Source organism: Meriones unguiculatus, chromosome 19 (assembly GCF_030254825.1).
Source record: "Meriones unguiculatus strain TT.TT164.6M chromosome 19, Bangor_MerUng_6.1, whole genome shotgun sequence".
NCBI lineage: Eukaryota > Metazoa > Chordata > Mammalia > Rodentia > Muridae > Meriones > Meriones unguiculatus.
Window position 1 is genome coordinate 36,626,150 of NC_083366.1, and position 14,706 is coordinate 36,640,855.

At 41.0% G+C, this 14,706-nt stretch overlaps 1 gene segment (V, D, J or C); it reads right to left on the minus strand.

Annotated features, from left to right (window-relative positions):
• Positions 1-12,770, minus strand: part of LOC132649198 (T-cell receptor gamma chain C region 5/10-13-like) — a 31,243-nt gene extending 18,473 nt beyond the window's left edge. Inside the window, 3 exon segments of the C gene segment in view lie at positions 7,430-7,441; positions 12,040-12,335; positions 12,440-12,770. Coding sequence covers positions 7,430-7,441; positions 12,040-12,335; positions 12,440-12,482 — 351 coding nt within the window.
• Positions 12,771-14,706: the final 1,936 nt, after the last annotated feature.

Sequence of the window (14,706 nt, forward strand, 5' to 3'; positions counted from 1 at the left end):
TGTTCTCACCTCTTTCCAAGAGGGAGTGGGGTTTATCTGGCTTGTCAGTCTTGACTAAACCATAGAGAATTTGTTTCAAGGGCCTCCCCTGCTTTCAGCTGGCACCAGTGCACAACTGTTCTGAGTGGGAGACCCAGAGAGTTTGCACTTTGTGTGCACCACCTTGTATGGTATTTGGTAAAGGACAGCTGATCCTCGGATACCCTCACTTAGAGTTGCCATCTGAAAAAAAAGGAGAGGAAATAGAAAATTTCAAATCATTATTATTCCCAGTTGTCTCCAAATATACAAATGGTGGAAGGGAAGAGGAGAGCAAAATCAGTTTGCAAACCCAACCTAGTGATAGAAGGAGAGACTCAGGGGACTGGCATTTGCCAGTGCTAGTGGCAAAGGACACCAGAGACAGCAAATAGGACCTCACAGCAGTAGATTAAGGTGAGGCTCTAGCTCTGTGAAGAAGGGTCAGAAAAAGAGGGTAAATCATGGTTCAGAGCTATGTCACAGGGTCACTTGATCATGTCCCTGGTGCAAAGGAACAACTAAATAGCAGAGGCTTCATTATCACACCTATGTTATAACAGAGTGATCTTCCCCTTGATAGTGGCAAGTGCCCCCACCTCTTGCCTATTGAGTGTTTCAAAGACAACTCTCCTTGAAATCATCTTAAGAAACTGATGCTTATATTTTCCATATTACAGAAGAGATCTCTAACAGTATGTGATTATAGTAATCATACAGGATGGGTTTCATTGTTTTACACAGTATAGACTGAGATGAGAATTCTGCAATCATAAAAGAGAATTTGAGAGCCTTATAAATAACAAATGCCCTTCAGATGCAGCATTTCCCCAGAGTCTTATGCGTGATTCCCGTGATGCTAATAAGCATATGGTTATGGTTCACCCACTGCTGTGAATGAATACCTTCCGTTCTTATCCTGCTCATAATTATTCATTTTCAGCTAAAACCTGCAGAGGAGCAAAAGGGAAATCTCATATTTATCAAGGTGTGCTATAGAAATTATTTTACTAATCAATTTTTGATTTTTTAAAAAACTTATTTTTCTCTTTGAAGACATAACATAAAAAAGCCATTAACTTGTTTAAAAAGTAAAGTTATTGTGTGCTTGAATTTAAGGGAGTGATAGCTAGAAAGGAGGAAGGGAATATAGAAAGGAGAGAGATAGTGATAGAGAGAAAGAAGAGAGAGAAGGGAGGCAACTGAAACAGTACTAAATACATACCAGGTAATAAATACATATAGGTAAATGTTAGATAATAGGTAACAGATGATAGATATATAGATTATGGGTAGTAGATAGATGATTGATAGATAAGATTGATGATAAGTAAATAGTAAATAATACATGATAGATAAATATGTAAGTATATAGATGATAGCTACTGGTTAGTCAGCTAAAGGACAGTTAAGAGATAGATAGAAAATATACAGTCCCTGATATCTACAGTTTAAATTTCTCTTGGGCAGAATTCTCTCTTAGCACTGCTGCTCACTCTACACTTCCCCTGGAATATTTGGAGAGAGGCCACAGACTGAACTCACAACCATCCCAGGTTAGACTTCTAACCCCCCAGCCAAGGAAACCTGCTTCAGACTTAGTTTTGCTGTTAAGTGTTGCCATTAAATCGCCAAATTAAAGATGACACATCCTTGTACCATTCTAATACACATTAAAAACAAACCTGTGTGTTTTAGTCAGCCTCCTATATTTAGTTTTCTAAATAATTACATACACTAATATGTGCTGACAATCCAGATCACCAGTCCAATACCTCAAATACTGAATGATAGGATGAGTACAGGCGCTACAAGCTCTTTATGTGTATTATCTGGTGATACCTTGCAATAGTTCATTAAGATTAGTATTATCATATCATCCATTGCAAATAAGAAAAATGAATCAAAGGTACGTAATTTAAAGCCATACAGAGAATGGATATGTAACAAAGATTCATTTAGTAAGTATTGAGAAATAAGGAAAGATAAAAGAATAAACTGCACATACCTTAGCTAACTCTGGCATCCCAAACTCCAGTGTCATGTATAGGACCCTCCACAATCCCTGCTGACTTGTCTGATAGGAGACCACACCACCAACCTCTGTTACCCCCAACCCCACTGCCACAAGACCCTGCCTGCTTCCTCAGTCTTAGAGACAACATCCCTGACAACTGCACCACCCCCTTCCTTCCATGCCAGCTCAAGCAGAACACCTACTAGTGAGATCAGAGATCGTACCCCTCCCAACTGTGCTGGCATCAGTGCCGTGTTCCCCCTCATAAGACAGTATGGAGGGTCTCCAGGCCTGAACTTCAAACATCATCCAGCTGGTATAAAACCAAATAAGCCAAGGATCCAAACACGTACTCAGTGAAGGGAGGCCAGAAACTCACACCAAAAACTGAATCAGCAAATCACCTTCAGGGGTGCAAGTTCAATCCTAAATCATCAGCAACAAGAAAAGCCAAGAGTATGTCTCCTCCAAAATTACCAAACATGCAGTTTTTAGTGAGATTAATTTAGACAAAACTCCAGAAGAATAAATTGTAAAATTATAAATATTTTTCTAAGAAAATAAATATTCTCAAAGGTATTAACTCCTAGATGAATCCAAAGAGAATAAGAATTAACTCCTGGATAAATTCCAAGAGAGAACCAACAAATAAAACAATAAAGACAATTCAGAATATGTGATAGAGATAAGTAAGAGCATTCAAGCTAGAATAATGCTTGAAGTAAACAATTTGGCTAAGTCAAATACAAAGCTAAGTGCAATATCTCATCAACAGAATAATCATGTGGACAGTAGGATATCAGTGCTTGAAGACAAGAAAGAGAAGTTGGATAATTTTGTCAAGGAAAATGAGAAATTTTAAGAAGCACATGAATGCAACATGTGAGTCATTTGGGGCATGGTCAAAGGATCAGTCTACAAATTAAGGATAGCAGAATGAGGAGAATTCCAGGGAAAAGACATGAAACACCTTAAATAAAACCATAGTTGAAAATTTACCTAAACTATGGCTAGACCCATGTTATGTTACCTCTGTGAGTAATACTAACGGTATCAGCAATATTTTAAAAACTTCTGTTTTGACTGATCCTGGCCTGTCTCTTTGTCTCTCTCTCTGTCTTTGTGTCTCTCTCTGTCTCTCTCTGCCTTTCAATTTCTATCCTCCTCTCCTTCTCCCCACCCCCTGTGAACTAGTGTCTCACTAAGATGCCCAGGCTGCCCTCAATGTCACATCTTTCTTACTTCGGCCTCCCAAATGTGATTAGCACCACATCCACCTAAATATACTTTCTGAAATCAGAATTTTTCCCCATTAATTACTTAGAGGCTCATTGCAAAACATAGTTCTCACTTTATTGAGAATAAGAGAGTTGGATTTCAGGGGGAAATATAAGTGGTCATTTCCCAGGAACATGGATTGAGTTTATTACAAATGCTTTGCTCCAACAAGAGAAGAAGTTGATAAAGTTTTTGTAATAATGAAACAAATAGAAGCCATGAATCAAGGTACTATTCAAATACTTTAATGAAAATATCAAGTAGGTGTATTATAGCAAACTGGGGAAATCTGTAGCAGAGGCATTAGATAGTATCTCATAGCACGCTCAGCCTTTGGGCTGGTGGAAGCCAGTGGTCTGTTAACATATTCCAAAGAGATTTATCTGCTAGTTATAAAGATGCCTGTTAAATACAAGAACAATTAAAAATTGTTAAGTGAAACCTGCCACAAAGGGCCTCTGAAAGTCTCTGCCCTGCAGACTATCAAAGCAGATGCTGAGACTTATGGCCAACACTTGGGCAGTATGCATGAAATCTTATGTAAGAAGTGGGAAATAGTAAGATCTGGAGAGGACAGGAACTCCACAAGGAGAGCAACAGAACAGAAATTTGAACACAGGGGTCTTCCCAGAGACTCATACTCTAACCAAGTACCATGCATGGAGATAACCTAGAACCCCTGCACACATGTAGCCCATGGCAGTTTAGTGTCCAAGTGGGTTCCATAGTAATGGGAAGAGGGACTGCCTCTGACATAATCTGATTGGCCTGCTCTTTGATCACCTCCCCCTCAGGGGGGAGCAGCCTTGCCAGGCCACAGAAGATGACAATGCAACTACTCCTAATGAGATCTGATAGATTAAGATCAGAAGGAAGGAGAGGAGAACCTCCCCTATCAGTGGACTTAAGGAGGGACATGCGTGAAGAAGGGGGTGGGAAGGTGGGATCGGGAGGGGAGGAGAGAGGGATTTATGGGGAGATACAAAGTGAATAAAGTATAATTAATAAAAATAAATAAAATTGTTAAGTGTTTAAAGATAGTTCAGAATATTTTGCCTTCAAGACGACAACATTTCAGTTTTTCACCATTATGGAAGTTCTAGGCAGAATGCTCTTTCTGGCAAAATAGATTTCCACAGAAAGTAGATTTCAAGATCGTGGGAGAGAAATTTGTACATTTTTACTTTCAGCATTTTGAATGCACTCAATCACCACCACGACTAAGAATAAGCATAATTGTCCAAAATTTTTTCTTATATTGTTGCTTTATGAGCTATAGGGCTATTTCTTCATCTTTTGTTCATTTATTGTTTGATAATTTCATTACATGCATATTACACATTGTGGTCACACTAACTGCTCCACTCCTTCATTCACCTCATTTCAAATCTCCTTGTCCTCAGCCAAACCACTACAGCATGCCCTTTCTTAAAATTTTTTTTTTCTCTGTGACCCACTGCATCTCCTGACATCTTGCTCTGGGTCCATTATATTTTTTACAGATCACTGATGTACAGGGGCACGGATTGCTTTGTTCCAGCCATGAGCCCAGCTTGTAGACCAAGCTCTGGCACATTGACCCACCTCCCAGGAGCTGTACTTTGGTTAGATCCCCCAGCGAGCTGATCACTTACTTACAGGTGTAATGTTCACTAGCTTTCTTCACTATAAACTGTAAATTGTAACTAAAGACAGATCGTGCAATCCCCAGTGCTTATGGAGGAACTGTGAAACTGTAGCAGGAAATACCCCTGTGAGATGCACGTCTCCTCACACTTAGCTCTCCCCTGATGTAACTGTAAGCCATTCAGTTACTGCAAGTCTCTGTGAAGAGTTTTTGATCTTAGCCACTTTGATGGCATAAGGTGAAATCTCAGGGTCATTTTGATTTGCATTTTCCTGATGGCTAAGGACATTGAGCTTTCTTTAAGTGTCTCTGCCTTTAGATATTCCTCTATAGAGAATTCTCTGTTTAGCACTGTATCCCATTATTTAATTGGATTACTTGATTTGTTGCTTTTTAACTTCTAGAGTTCTTTATATATTCTGGATATATTCTGTTAGGCATAGGATTGGTGAAGAGCTTTTTCCAATCTATAGGCTATTGTTTTGCTCTGATGACAGTGTCCTTTGCTTTACAGAAAGCAGTTCCATGAGGTCCCATTTATTGATTGTTGCTCTTAGAGCCTGTGCCCTTGGTGTTCTGTTCAAGAAGTAGTCTCCTGTGCCGTTGAGTTCAAGGCTCTTCCCCACTTTTTCTTCTAACAGATTTAGTGTGTCTAGTTTTACATTAAGGTCTTTGATCCACTTAGACTTTAGTTTTCTGCAGGGTGATAAATATCCATCTATTTGCATTTTTTTACATGTAGACATCCAGTTAGACCAGCACCAGTTGTTGAAGATGCTGTCTTTTTTCCATTGTTTGGCCTTCGCAGTTAAATGACAATACATGCTGGAGAGGATGTGGAGAAAGGGGAACCCTCCTCCATTGCTGGTAGGAATGTAAACTTGTACAACCACTTTGGAAATCAATCTGGCTCTTTCTCAGACAATTAGTAATAGTCCTATCTCAAGATCCAGCTATACCATTCCTAGGCATATATCCAAATCATACTCAAGTACACAACAAGGACATTTGCTCAACCATGTTCATACCAGCTTTATTCATAATAGCCAGATATGGAAACAACCCAGGTGGCCCTCAGTGGAGGAATGGATACAGAAATTGTGGTACGTTTACACAATGGAATACTACTCAGCAATTAAAAAAACGAAATCATGAAATTTGCAGGCAAATGGTGGGAACTAGAAAAGATCATCCTGAGTGAGGTATCCCAGAAGCAGAAAGACACACATGGTATATACTCACTTATAAGTGGATATTAGACATATAATATAGGATAAACATACTAAAATCTGTACACCTAAAGAAGCTGAGCAAGAAGGAGGACCCTGAGTAAGATGATAAATCTTCACTCAGAAAGGCAAACAGGATGGCCATTGGAAGAGTGAGAAAACAGGAATTAGGGCAGGAGCCTACCTGCAAAAGGCCTCTGAAAGACTCTACCCAGCCAGGTATCAAAGCAGATGCTAAGACTCATAGTCAAATGTTGAGCAGAGTTCAGGGAATCCTATGAAAGAAGGGGGAGATATGTTGGGACCCTCTGTTCTAGCAGCTGCTTTGATATTTAAATCTCAGTGGAAAGACTGTTTTTACCATGCCTTCACTGAAGTCAGGGAAGAATTTCCAAGTCCATCTCCTTTTGTTTGTGACAGCAGGTGGGAGAGCTTGTCAAAATCACACTTCTTGTTTCACCTCCTTGTAAATTTAACCCATTGTTCTGAGCTGTTTTTATTCTGGCATATAAGCACTCTGCAATAAAGCCAGGGGCTGGTCGAGTCTACTCTCAACTAGAGGCTCTTGAAAAGGTCCCACGTGTTGTGTGTTAGTTTATTAATTTTTATTTATTTATTTATTTATTTTTTTATCAGTTACATTTTATTAACTCTGTATCCCAGCCGTGTCCCGATCCCTCATTCCCTCCCAGTCCCTCCCTCCCTCCCTCCCTCATCTCCACCGTGCCCCTTTCCAAGTCCACTGATGGGGGGGACCTCCTCCCCCTTCATCTGATCCTGTTTTATCAGGTATCTTCAGGACTGGCTGCAAAGCCCTCCTCTGTGGCCTAACAGGACTGCTCCTCCCTTCGGGGGTGGGGAGACCAAAGAGCCAGTCATCGAGTTCCTGTTAGAAATAGTCCCTGTTCCCCTCACTTTGGGAAACCAATTGGTTACTGAGCTACCACAGGCTACATCTGAGTGGAGGTTCTAGGTTATATCCATACATGGTCCTTGGTTGAATGTCAGTCTCAGAAAAGACCCTGTGCCCAGATATATTTGGGGAAAGGATAGGAGCTCCACAAGGACCAAATAGTTTATTAATTTTAATCCTCACTCCCAAATCAAGAACCATTCGACTCTGCTGGCAGGCTCCAGCAAAGATAGAAAGACCCGGAGGGGACAGGAGCTACACAAGGAGAGCAACAGAAACAAGAAATCTGGGACCTTTTCTGAGACTGATACTCCAACCAAGGACTGTGCATGGAAATAACCTAGAACGCCTGCACAGACCTAGACCATGGAAACTCAGTCTCCAAGTTGATTTTCTAGTAAGAGAAACAGGGCCTGTCTCTGACATGAACTCAGTGGCTGGCTCTTTGTTCACCTCCCCTTGAAGCGGGAGGAGCCTACCTGGCCACAAATGAAGACAATGCAGCCAGTCTTGATGTGACCCAGACTCAGAAGGAAGAGCAGGAGGACTTCCCCTACCAGAAGACTTGGAGAGGGGCATGAGAGGAGATGATGGAGGAGAGTAGGATGGGAAAGGAATGGAGGAGGATGCTATGGATAGAATACAAAGTGAAATGAATAGGCTGTAATTAATATAAAAATAAATAAAATTAAAAAATAATATATTATGTAAAGAAAGAAAAAAATCTGTGTGCAGAGAATTAATAAAACACCTGATCATGCTGAGCACTCCCTATCCTGTATGTGAATAGCTCTCAGATACCCTAACTACATAGGAAAGAGTGTGGGGCTCTCCTGCCTTCAGTAGGCAATCCACAGGGCCTAGGACCTCACCGGGGGAATAAAACCCAAAATGATGCCTGGAAACCTCAAAAACCTGTGGGAAAAAGAGGCGAAGGTGGCCCCTCAGCTGAGCAGCAGGTGGCTGAGTTTGCCAAGGATGGTGGGGGGTCACAGATGGGGGTGGTTTTTGTGCAGGCTGCTCTAGAAGCTCTAATGTTGTGCTAATATCAAGACTGCACAGTAGTAGGTGGCTTCATCCTCCTTCTTCAAGAAATTTACTTTCAAGGTTGAAGTAGAAGTTTGAAAGTCTTTAGTGCCTTCGATTTTCTTGTTCTTCCCTTCCAAGGGGAGTTGATTGTACCCCATCCTGACATACATTAGATACTCAACCTGTTGCTTTGTTTTGTGACGGTACCAACATATGTATCTATTGCCAAAATCTGGAAGAGAAACTTTACAGGGTATTTGGGCACTCTCACCTGTCAGTCCAGTGACTGACATTTCTGTTTGTTCCAGCTGCCCGAGTCCAACTGCAAGCAAAGAGAAAAAGTCTCGTGAACAAACAGAACCTCATTTGAAGAAGTGGAAATGAGGATGACCTCAAAGCCTCCTGCAGAAGAGCATGTCTACTTACAAACCCAGAGGCAGGAGAAGGCGAATCCTCTCAGGAGCAGCATCCCAAAGGTCAGGCTGCTTCACCAGGAGGAGGAAGTGGTCTGTGAGCTGGAGTCTCAGGTTGCCAGCTGGGAGGTAGGACTGGTCTAGTGTCTCAGGAAAGAAAATGCAGGGTCAGTGGATCCACCAGGGTTGGTCATGATTTGCTCCAGTTCTCAGCAGCTCTGGGGCTTCCTGTCCCACAGCAGTGGGGCAGATGTGTATGTGGGTTAAAGGTCTGGAGAGGCAACCTTCCTCTGCATTTCCTCATCTGGGTACAGAGTGGAGAGAATGGACACTGTCAGTCCTTCACTCTCTTGTAGTTATGATTCCTTGAGACTCTAAAATAAAACATTTGCTATATTCTGTGTGTTTTTGTGATTGGTTATTGATCTAGGATCCAGATACAAACGCTGGCTGTGATGTTTTGCAATAGAAGAAAGAAACCTTAGATGTCACAGTTGGCTAACTCTCTGTGAACAAGCAAATGATACTAATTGCTTTTACCAACTGCAAAAACACACAGTAGATTGTGACTTGAATACTTACATTTTGTTTCTAACACAGGAACGTCATAACAAACAAAGAAACAAAAAAGAAATTGAAATTGTTGAGAGGTAACGACCAAGGTAATCCATTCAAAGAGTCATCTTCTCATGGAGCTTGGAGTCAGGAGTGTATATAAGGTAGAGACAGCTTAAGACAGCCATGATTAACATTCACTGATAGCTTTAAGGTTAACATCAGTGTTTCAGAGCCCTTGGAGATTGCTCAGATACTTGACACGCTTTATTAGAAGACTTGATTTAATGCTGTCAGCAGCCCTATGAAGGGGTGCTGTGTTTTTCTCCATTACAAATGGAAACAGTGGGAAAGAGAAGTGAAATGACACATCAGCTAACACAGAATTCTTAGGTATGAGGATTCAGATAAGCAAAAACCTCTTATTAGTAAGCTGAAAAAGACAGGAAGACACCAGCTATTATACATATTTTCTTCAAAATTTCCTCTACATATTTATGACTAGAAATAGAATTTCACTCCCTTCTCCACATAGTGCATATGCCTCCAAGGAATAGAAACCATCTTGTCAAAGTGGTATTTGATTCTTCATGGTTTTGGCAATACTATTGATATGAGCCAAGATATTTGTTAACTTTATTTTCTCATCATGGATGAGTAGATAAAGAAAATATGAGGTGTGTGTGTGTGTGTGTGTGTGTGTGTGTGTGTGTACACACATATGCATGCAATGGAATATTATTCACCTATCAAAAAGGAACAAAGAATATCATTTGTAGCAATAAAGATAGAAAAATCATTGTGTTGCAGGAAATAACTGAGGTGAAGACAGACATGTAAGTCACTCATCTTCACTGCTGCTATAAGAGGGCACTCATATCCCACTTATTTGTGGACAGTAGAAACCTGGTGTCAGAGTTGTAGAGAATAAAATATCAATTGATCAAGCCTAGAGTACTGAGGAGAGAGGGGTGGGGATAGTGTGGATGAAGGAACAGGGTACAGTGAGGCAGGGAGAAATGTTCACCATTGTGCAGCAGAGTAGAATGACTGCAGACAGCTACTCCACTTTCCTGAATCAGCTAAAGCATCTGACTTCTGGCTCAGCTGTAGCTCAGTTTTTCGCATGCTTCCTTAGCTCTGGGTTTGATCCCCAGCACCAGGTAAGTAAGTGGTAGCAAGCATGTAATCCCAGAACTTGAGAATTGGTCATGGAATTCTTGAATAAATATCAACTTCCAGTCCAGCTAGGTTTAATAAGACTCTGTCTCAAAATAAAATGAAATATATGTCCTGCTTTGCCCTATGAATTTTATTATACACAACTACTATGTGTTTATCACAAAAATACATATTGATTTTTGTAATACATGTTAATTCTGAAAACTTCTTAAAACCAAGAGTTTTTATTTTTTTCTTTGTGAAAATGGAGGTGGTGAAAAAAGAAGGAATGAGATCTTTTGTTATTTTGCACACACACACGGGCACACTGAACACGTGTTAGTAGTATCTGCACATATGGCTTCTTGTTCCCTTCCATTGGTTGACTCACTGTGAGAAGCAGCATAGAGTTTTAAATAACAGATGTGAAAACTTAATGAATGAAGACTAAGAAAAAAAAATAGTCACTATTTCTTTAGCCTATAGATTATTGAGTAATTTTTTAAGCTTTGAATTCCTCTTATGAACATTGTCTGCAGTTGAACTGATAGCAGCATTAAGAGGCTGACATCATTGAATGACACCAGGCTATGACATAACAGTGTCACATATCAGGAATCTTCAGTGATGTCATCAAGTCCTAACATTGCTTTTATAATCAATAATAGAAAATGAAGCATTTAAAATTTATGTTTAAAACACAGAGTGATGCATCGCTCTCTTATTTTTCCCAGAGTGCTGCCTTCTACAATCCCCTGTGGTCCAATAACCACAGATGGGGAGTTCAATGCCAGCCTTACACTCTAATGAAGTATTTACTCTCCTTTTTAACCACAAATCCCTATGCATGGCCCCATTCAGGGTCTTCTTCTCTTCCTCAAAATAAATCCTCAAAGTATCTCTATGGTGCACTGTGTTTCATTTTCAGAGTTGCTTACTGCTGCGTGCTGGACAAACTCTGATGGAAGCTCTTCATACTTCTAAGAGGACAAGATCCAGACCTCATCAGTCATATACCTGTTTGACTTATCTCTGTCCTGAGACTGTCTCACTCTGACGCCTGGGCAGTCTCTGGTATTGTATTCCATGCTCAAGATACATCTTTCACTTTCAGTCCTCTAAGAAGTATCCAAGTGTTGTTCCTAGTAAGGAGAACAGGGGCTGTCTCTGACATGAACTCAGTGGCTGGCTCTTTGATCACCTCCCCCTGAGGGGGGAGCAGCCTAACCAGGCCACAGAAGAAGACAATGCAGCCAGTCCTGATGAGACCTAATAGGCTAGGGTCAGATGGCATGAAGGAGGACTTCCTCTATCAGTGTCCTGGGGAGGAGGCTTGGGAGGAGATGAGGGAGAGATTGGGAGGGAATGAGGGATGGTACTACATCGGGGATAGAAAGGGAATAAATTGTAATTAATATAAAAAATAAATAAAATTTAAAAAATAATATATATGTGTAAAGAAAGGAAAGAAAGCTCTATGCATAGAATTAACAAACACCTGATCATGCTAAGCATTCCACATCCTGTTCTTTAATAGCTCTCAGATACCCTAACTACATAGGAAATAGTGTGGGACTCTCCTGCCTTCAGTAGGCAATCCACAGGACCTAGGACCTCACTGGGGGAATAAAACCCAAGATGGTGCCTGGAAACCCCGAAAGCCCTATGGGGAAAAGAGGCTAAGGTGGTCCCTCAGCTGAGCAGCAGGTGGCTGAGCTTGCTGAAAAGGGGGTTCACAGCTGGGGGTGGTTTTTATGCAGGCTGCTCTAGAAGTTCTAATGTTGTGCTAATATCCAGGCTGCACAGTAGTAGGTGGCTTCATCCTCCTTCTTCAAGAAATTTACTTTCAAGGTTGAAGTAGAAGTTTGAAAGTCTTTACTGCCTTCAATTTTCTTGTTCTTCCCATTCAAGGTGAGTTGATTGTAACTTGTCTTGACATATAGTAGATACTCAAACTTTCGGTTGGTTTTCTGACAGTACCAATGTATATATGTATTGCCAAAATCTGGAAGAGAAACTTTACAGGGTATTTGGGCACTCTCACCTGTCAGTCCAGTGACTGACATTTCAGTTTGTTCCAGCTGCCCGAGTCCAACTGCAAGCAAAGAGAAAAAGTCTCATGAACAAACAGAACCTCATTTGAAGAAGTGGAAATGAGGATGACCTCCAAGCCTCCTGCAGAAGAACATGTCTACTTACAAACCCAGAGGCAGGAGAAGGCGAATCCCCTCAGGAGCAGCATCCCAAAGGTCAGGCTGCTTCACCAGGAGGAGGAAGTGGTCTGTGAGCTGGAGTCCCAGGTTGCCAGCTGGGAGGTGGGGCTGGTCTAGTGTCTCAGGAAAGAAAATGCAGGGTCAGTGGATCCACAAGGGGTTGGTCATGATTTGCTCCAGTTCTCAGCAGCTCTGGGGCTTCCTGTCCCACAGCAGTGGGGCAGATGTGTATGTGGGTTAAAGGTCTGGAGAGGCAGCCTTCATCTGTACTTCCTCACGTGGGTACAGAGTGGGGAGAATGGAATGGACCCTGTCAGTCCTTCACTCTATTTAGTTATGTTGCTTTGAGACTCTAAAATAAAACATTTGCTATATTCTGTGTGTTTTTGTGATTGGCTATTGATTTAGGACCCATATACAAAGGCTGACTGATGTTTTGACATAGAAGAAAGCAACCTTAGATATCATATTTGGCTGACTCTCTGTGCACAAGCAAATGATATTAATTGTTCCTACCAATTTTTACCAACTGCAAAACCACACAGTAGATTGTGACTTGAATACTTACATTTCATTTCTAATATGGGAACTTCAAAACAAACAAAAAAGAAATTGAAATTATTGAGAGGTAACGACCAAGGTAATCCATTCAAAGTGTCATCTTCTCATGGTGCTAGGAGTCAGGAGTGTATATAAGGTAGAAACAGCTTAAGACAGCCATGATTAACATTCACTGATAGCTTTGAGGTTAACATCAGTGTTTCAGAGCCCTTGGAGATTGCTCTGACATTTGACAAGCTTTATTACAAGACTTGCTTTAATGCTGTCAGTGGCCCAATGAAGTGGGTGCTGTGTTCTTCTCCATTACAAATGAAGACAGTGGAAAAGTAAAGTGAAATGACATATTTTTAAAAACTTTTTAAAATACTGAAAACTTGTTAAAATCAAGAGTTTTTAATTTTTTCCTTGTGAAAATGGAGGTGATGAAAAGGAAGGAATGAGATCTTTTGTTATTTTGCACACACACGGGCACACTGAACACGTGTTAGTAGTATCTGCACATATGGCTTCTTGTTCCCTACCATTGGTTGACTCACTGTGAGAAGCAGCATAGAGTTTTAAATCACAGATGTGAAAACTTAATGAATGAAGATTAAGAAAAAAAAATCGTCATTATTTCTTTACCCTACTGATTACTGACTAAATTTTTTAAGCTTTGAATTCCACATGTGTACTTTGTCTGCAGTTGAATTGAAAGCAGCATTAAGATGCTGACATCACTGAATGACACCAGGCTATGACATAACATTGTCACAAATCAGGAATCTTCAGTGATGTCATCAATTCCCAACATTACTTTTATAATTAATGAGAGAAAATGAAGCATTTAAAATTCATGTATAAAATGCAGAGTGATGCATCGCTCTCTTATTTTTCCCAGAGTGCTGCCTTCTACAACCCCTTATGGACCAATAACTACAGAGGGGGAGTTTAACACCAGCCTTACACTCTACATTGAATTATTCACTCTCCTTTTTAACCACAAATCCCTATGCATGACCATATTCAGGGTCTTCTTCTGTTCCTCAAAATAAATCCTCAATGTATCTCTATAGTGAGGGCACTTGTGTTTCATTTTCAGAGTTGCTTACTGCTGCGTGTTGGACAGACTCTGACGGAACCTCTGCATATTCCTTAAGAGGACTCCCTTCCCAACCTCATCAGTCAGAGCCCTGTTTGACTTTCCACTCACTTTCCTTTATCTGGGTTCTGACACTGTCTCACTCTGAGGCCTGGGCAGTCTGGTCTTGTATTCCATGCTCAGGATACCTCTTCCACCTTCTATACTCTAAGAAGTATGGGCCAAAACCTGGACAACCATGCCTATGTGGCTGAGCTTTTGTTTGTTTGGTTTGTTTGTTTGATAAGGAATCTCAGGTGTAGAGCAGGAAGTTGCTTGTCTGTTAAATGAGAATTGTAGCTGTCCTGTGGAGCTACATTATTTCCAAACACTAGATGAACTGAGCCTGTGTTGAAGGCCTGGCCTTGTGGGGGACAGGCACAGGTGTTCCACAGATGCCAGCTGAGTTGGACATGACAAGTCCCATATGTGGAGGGCACACAAGTCCTGTATGTGGGCACACAAGCACCTGTTCCAGTGGGTGTTCTGGCTCTGCTTCCTTCTCCCTCTGCTCCTGTGAGTGGGACACTGCACTCGGAATGACTTTCTCTTCTTTAAAGTGAGTGACATGA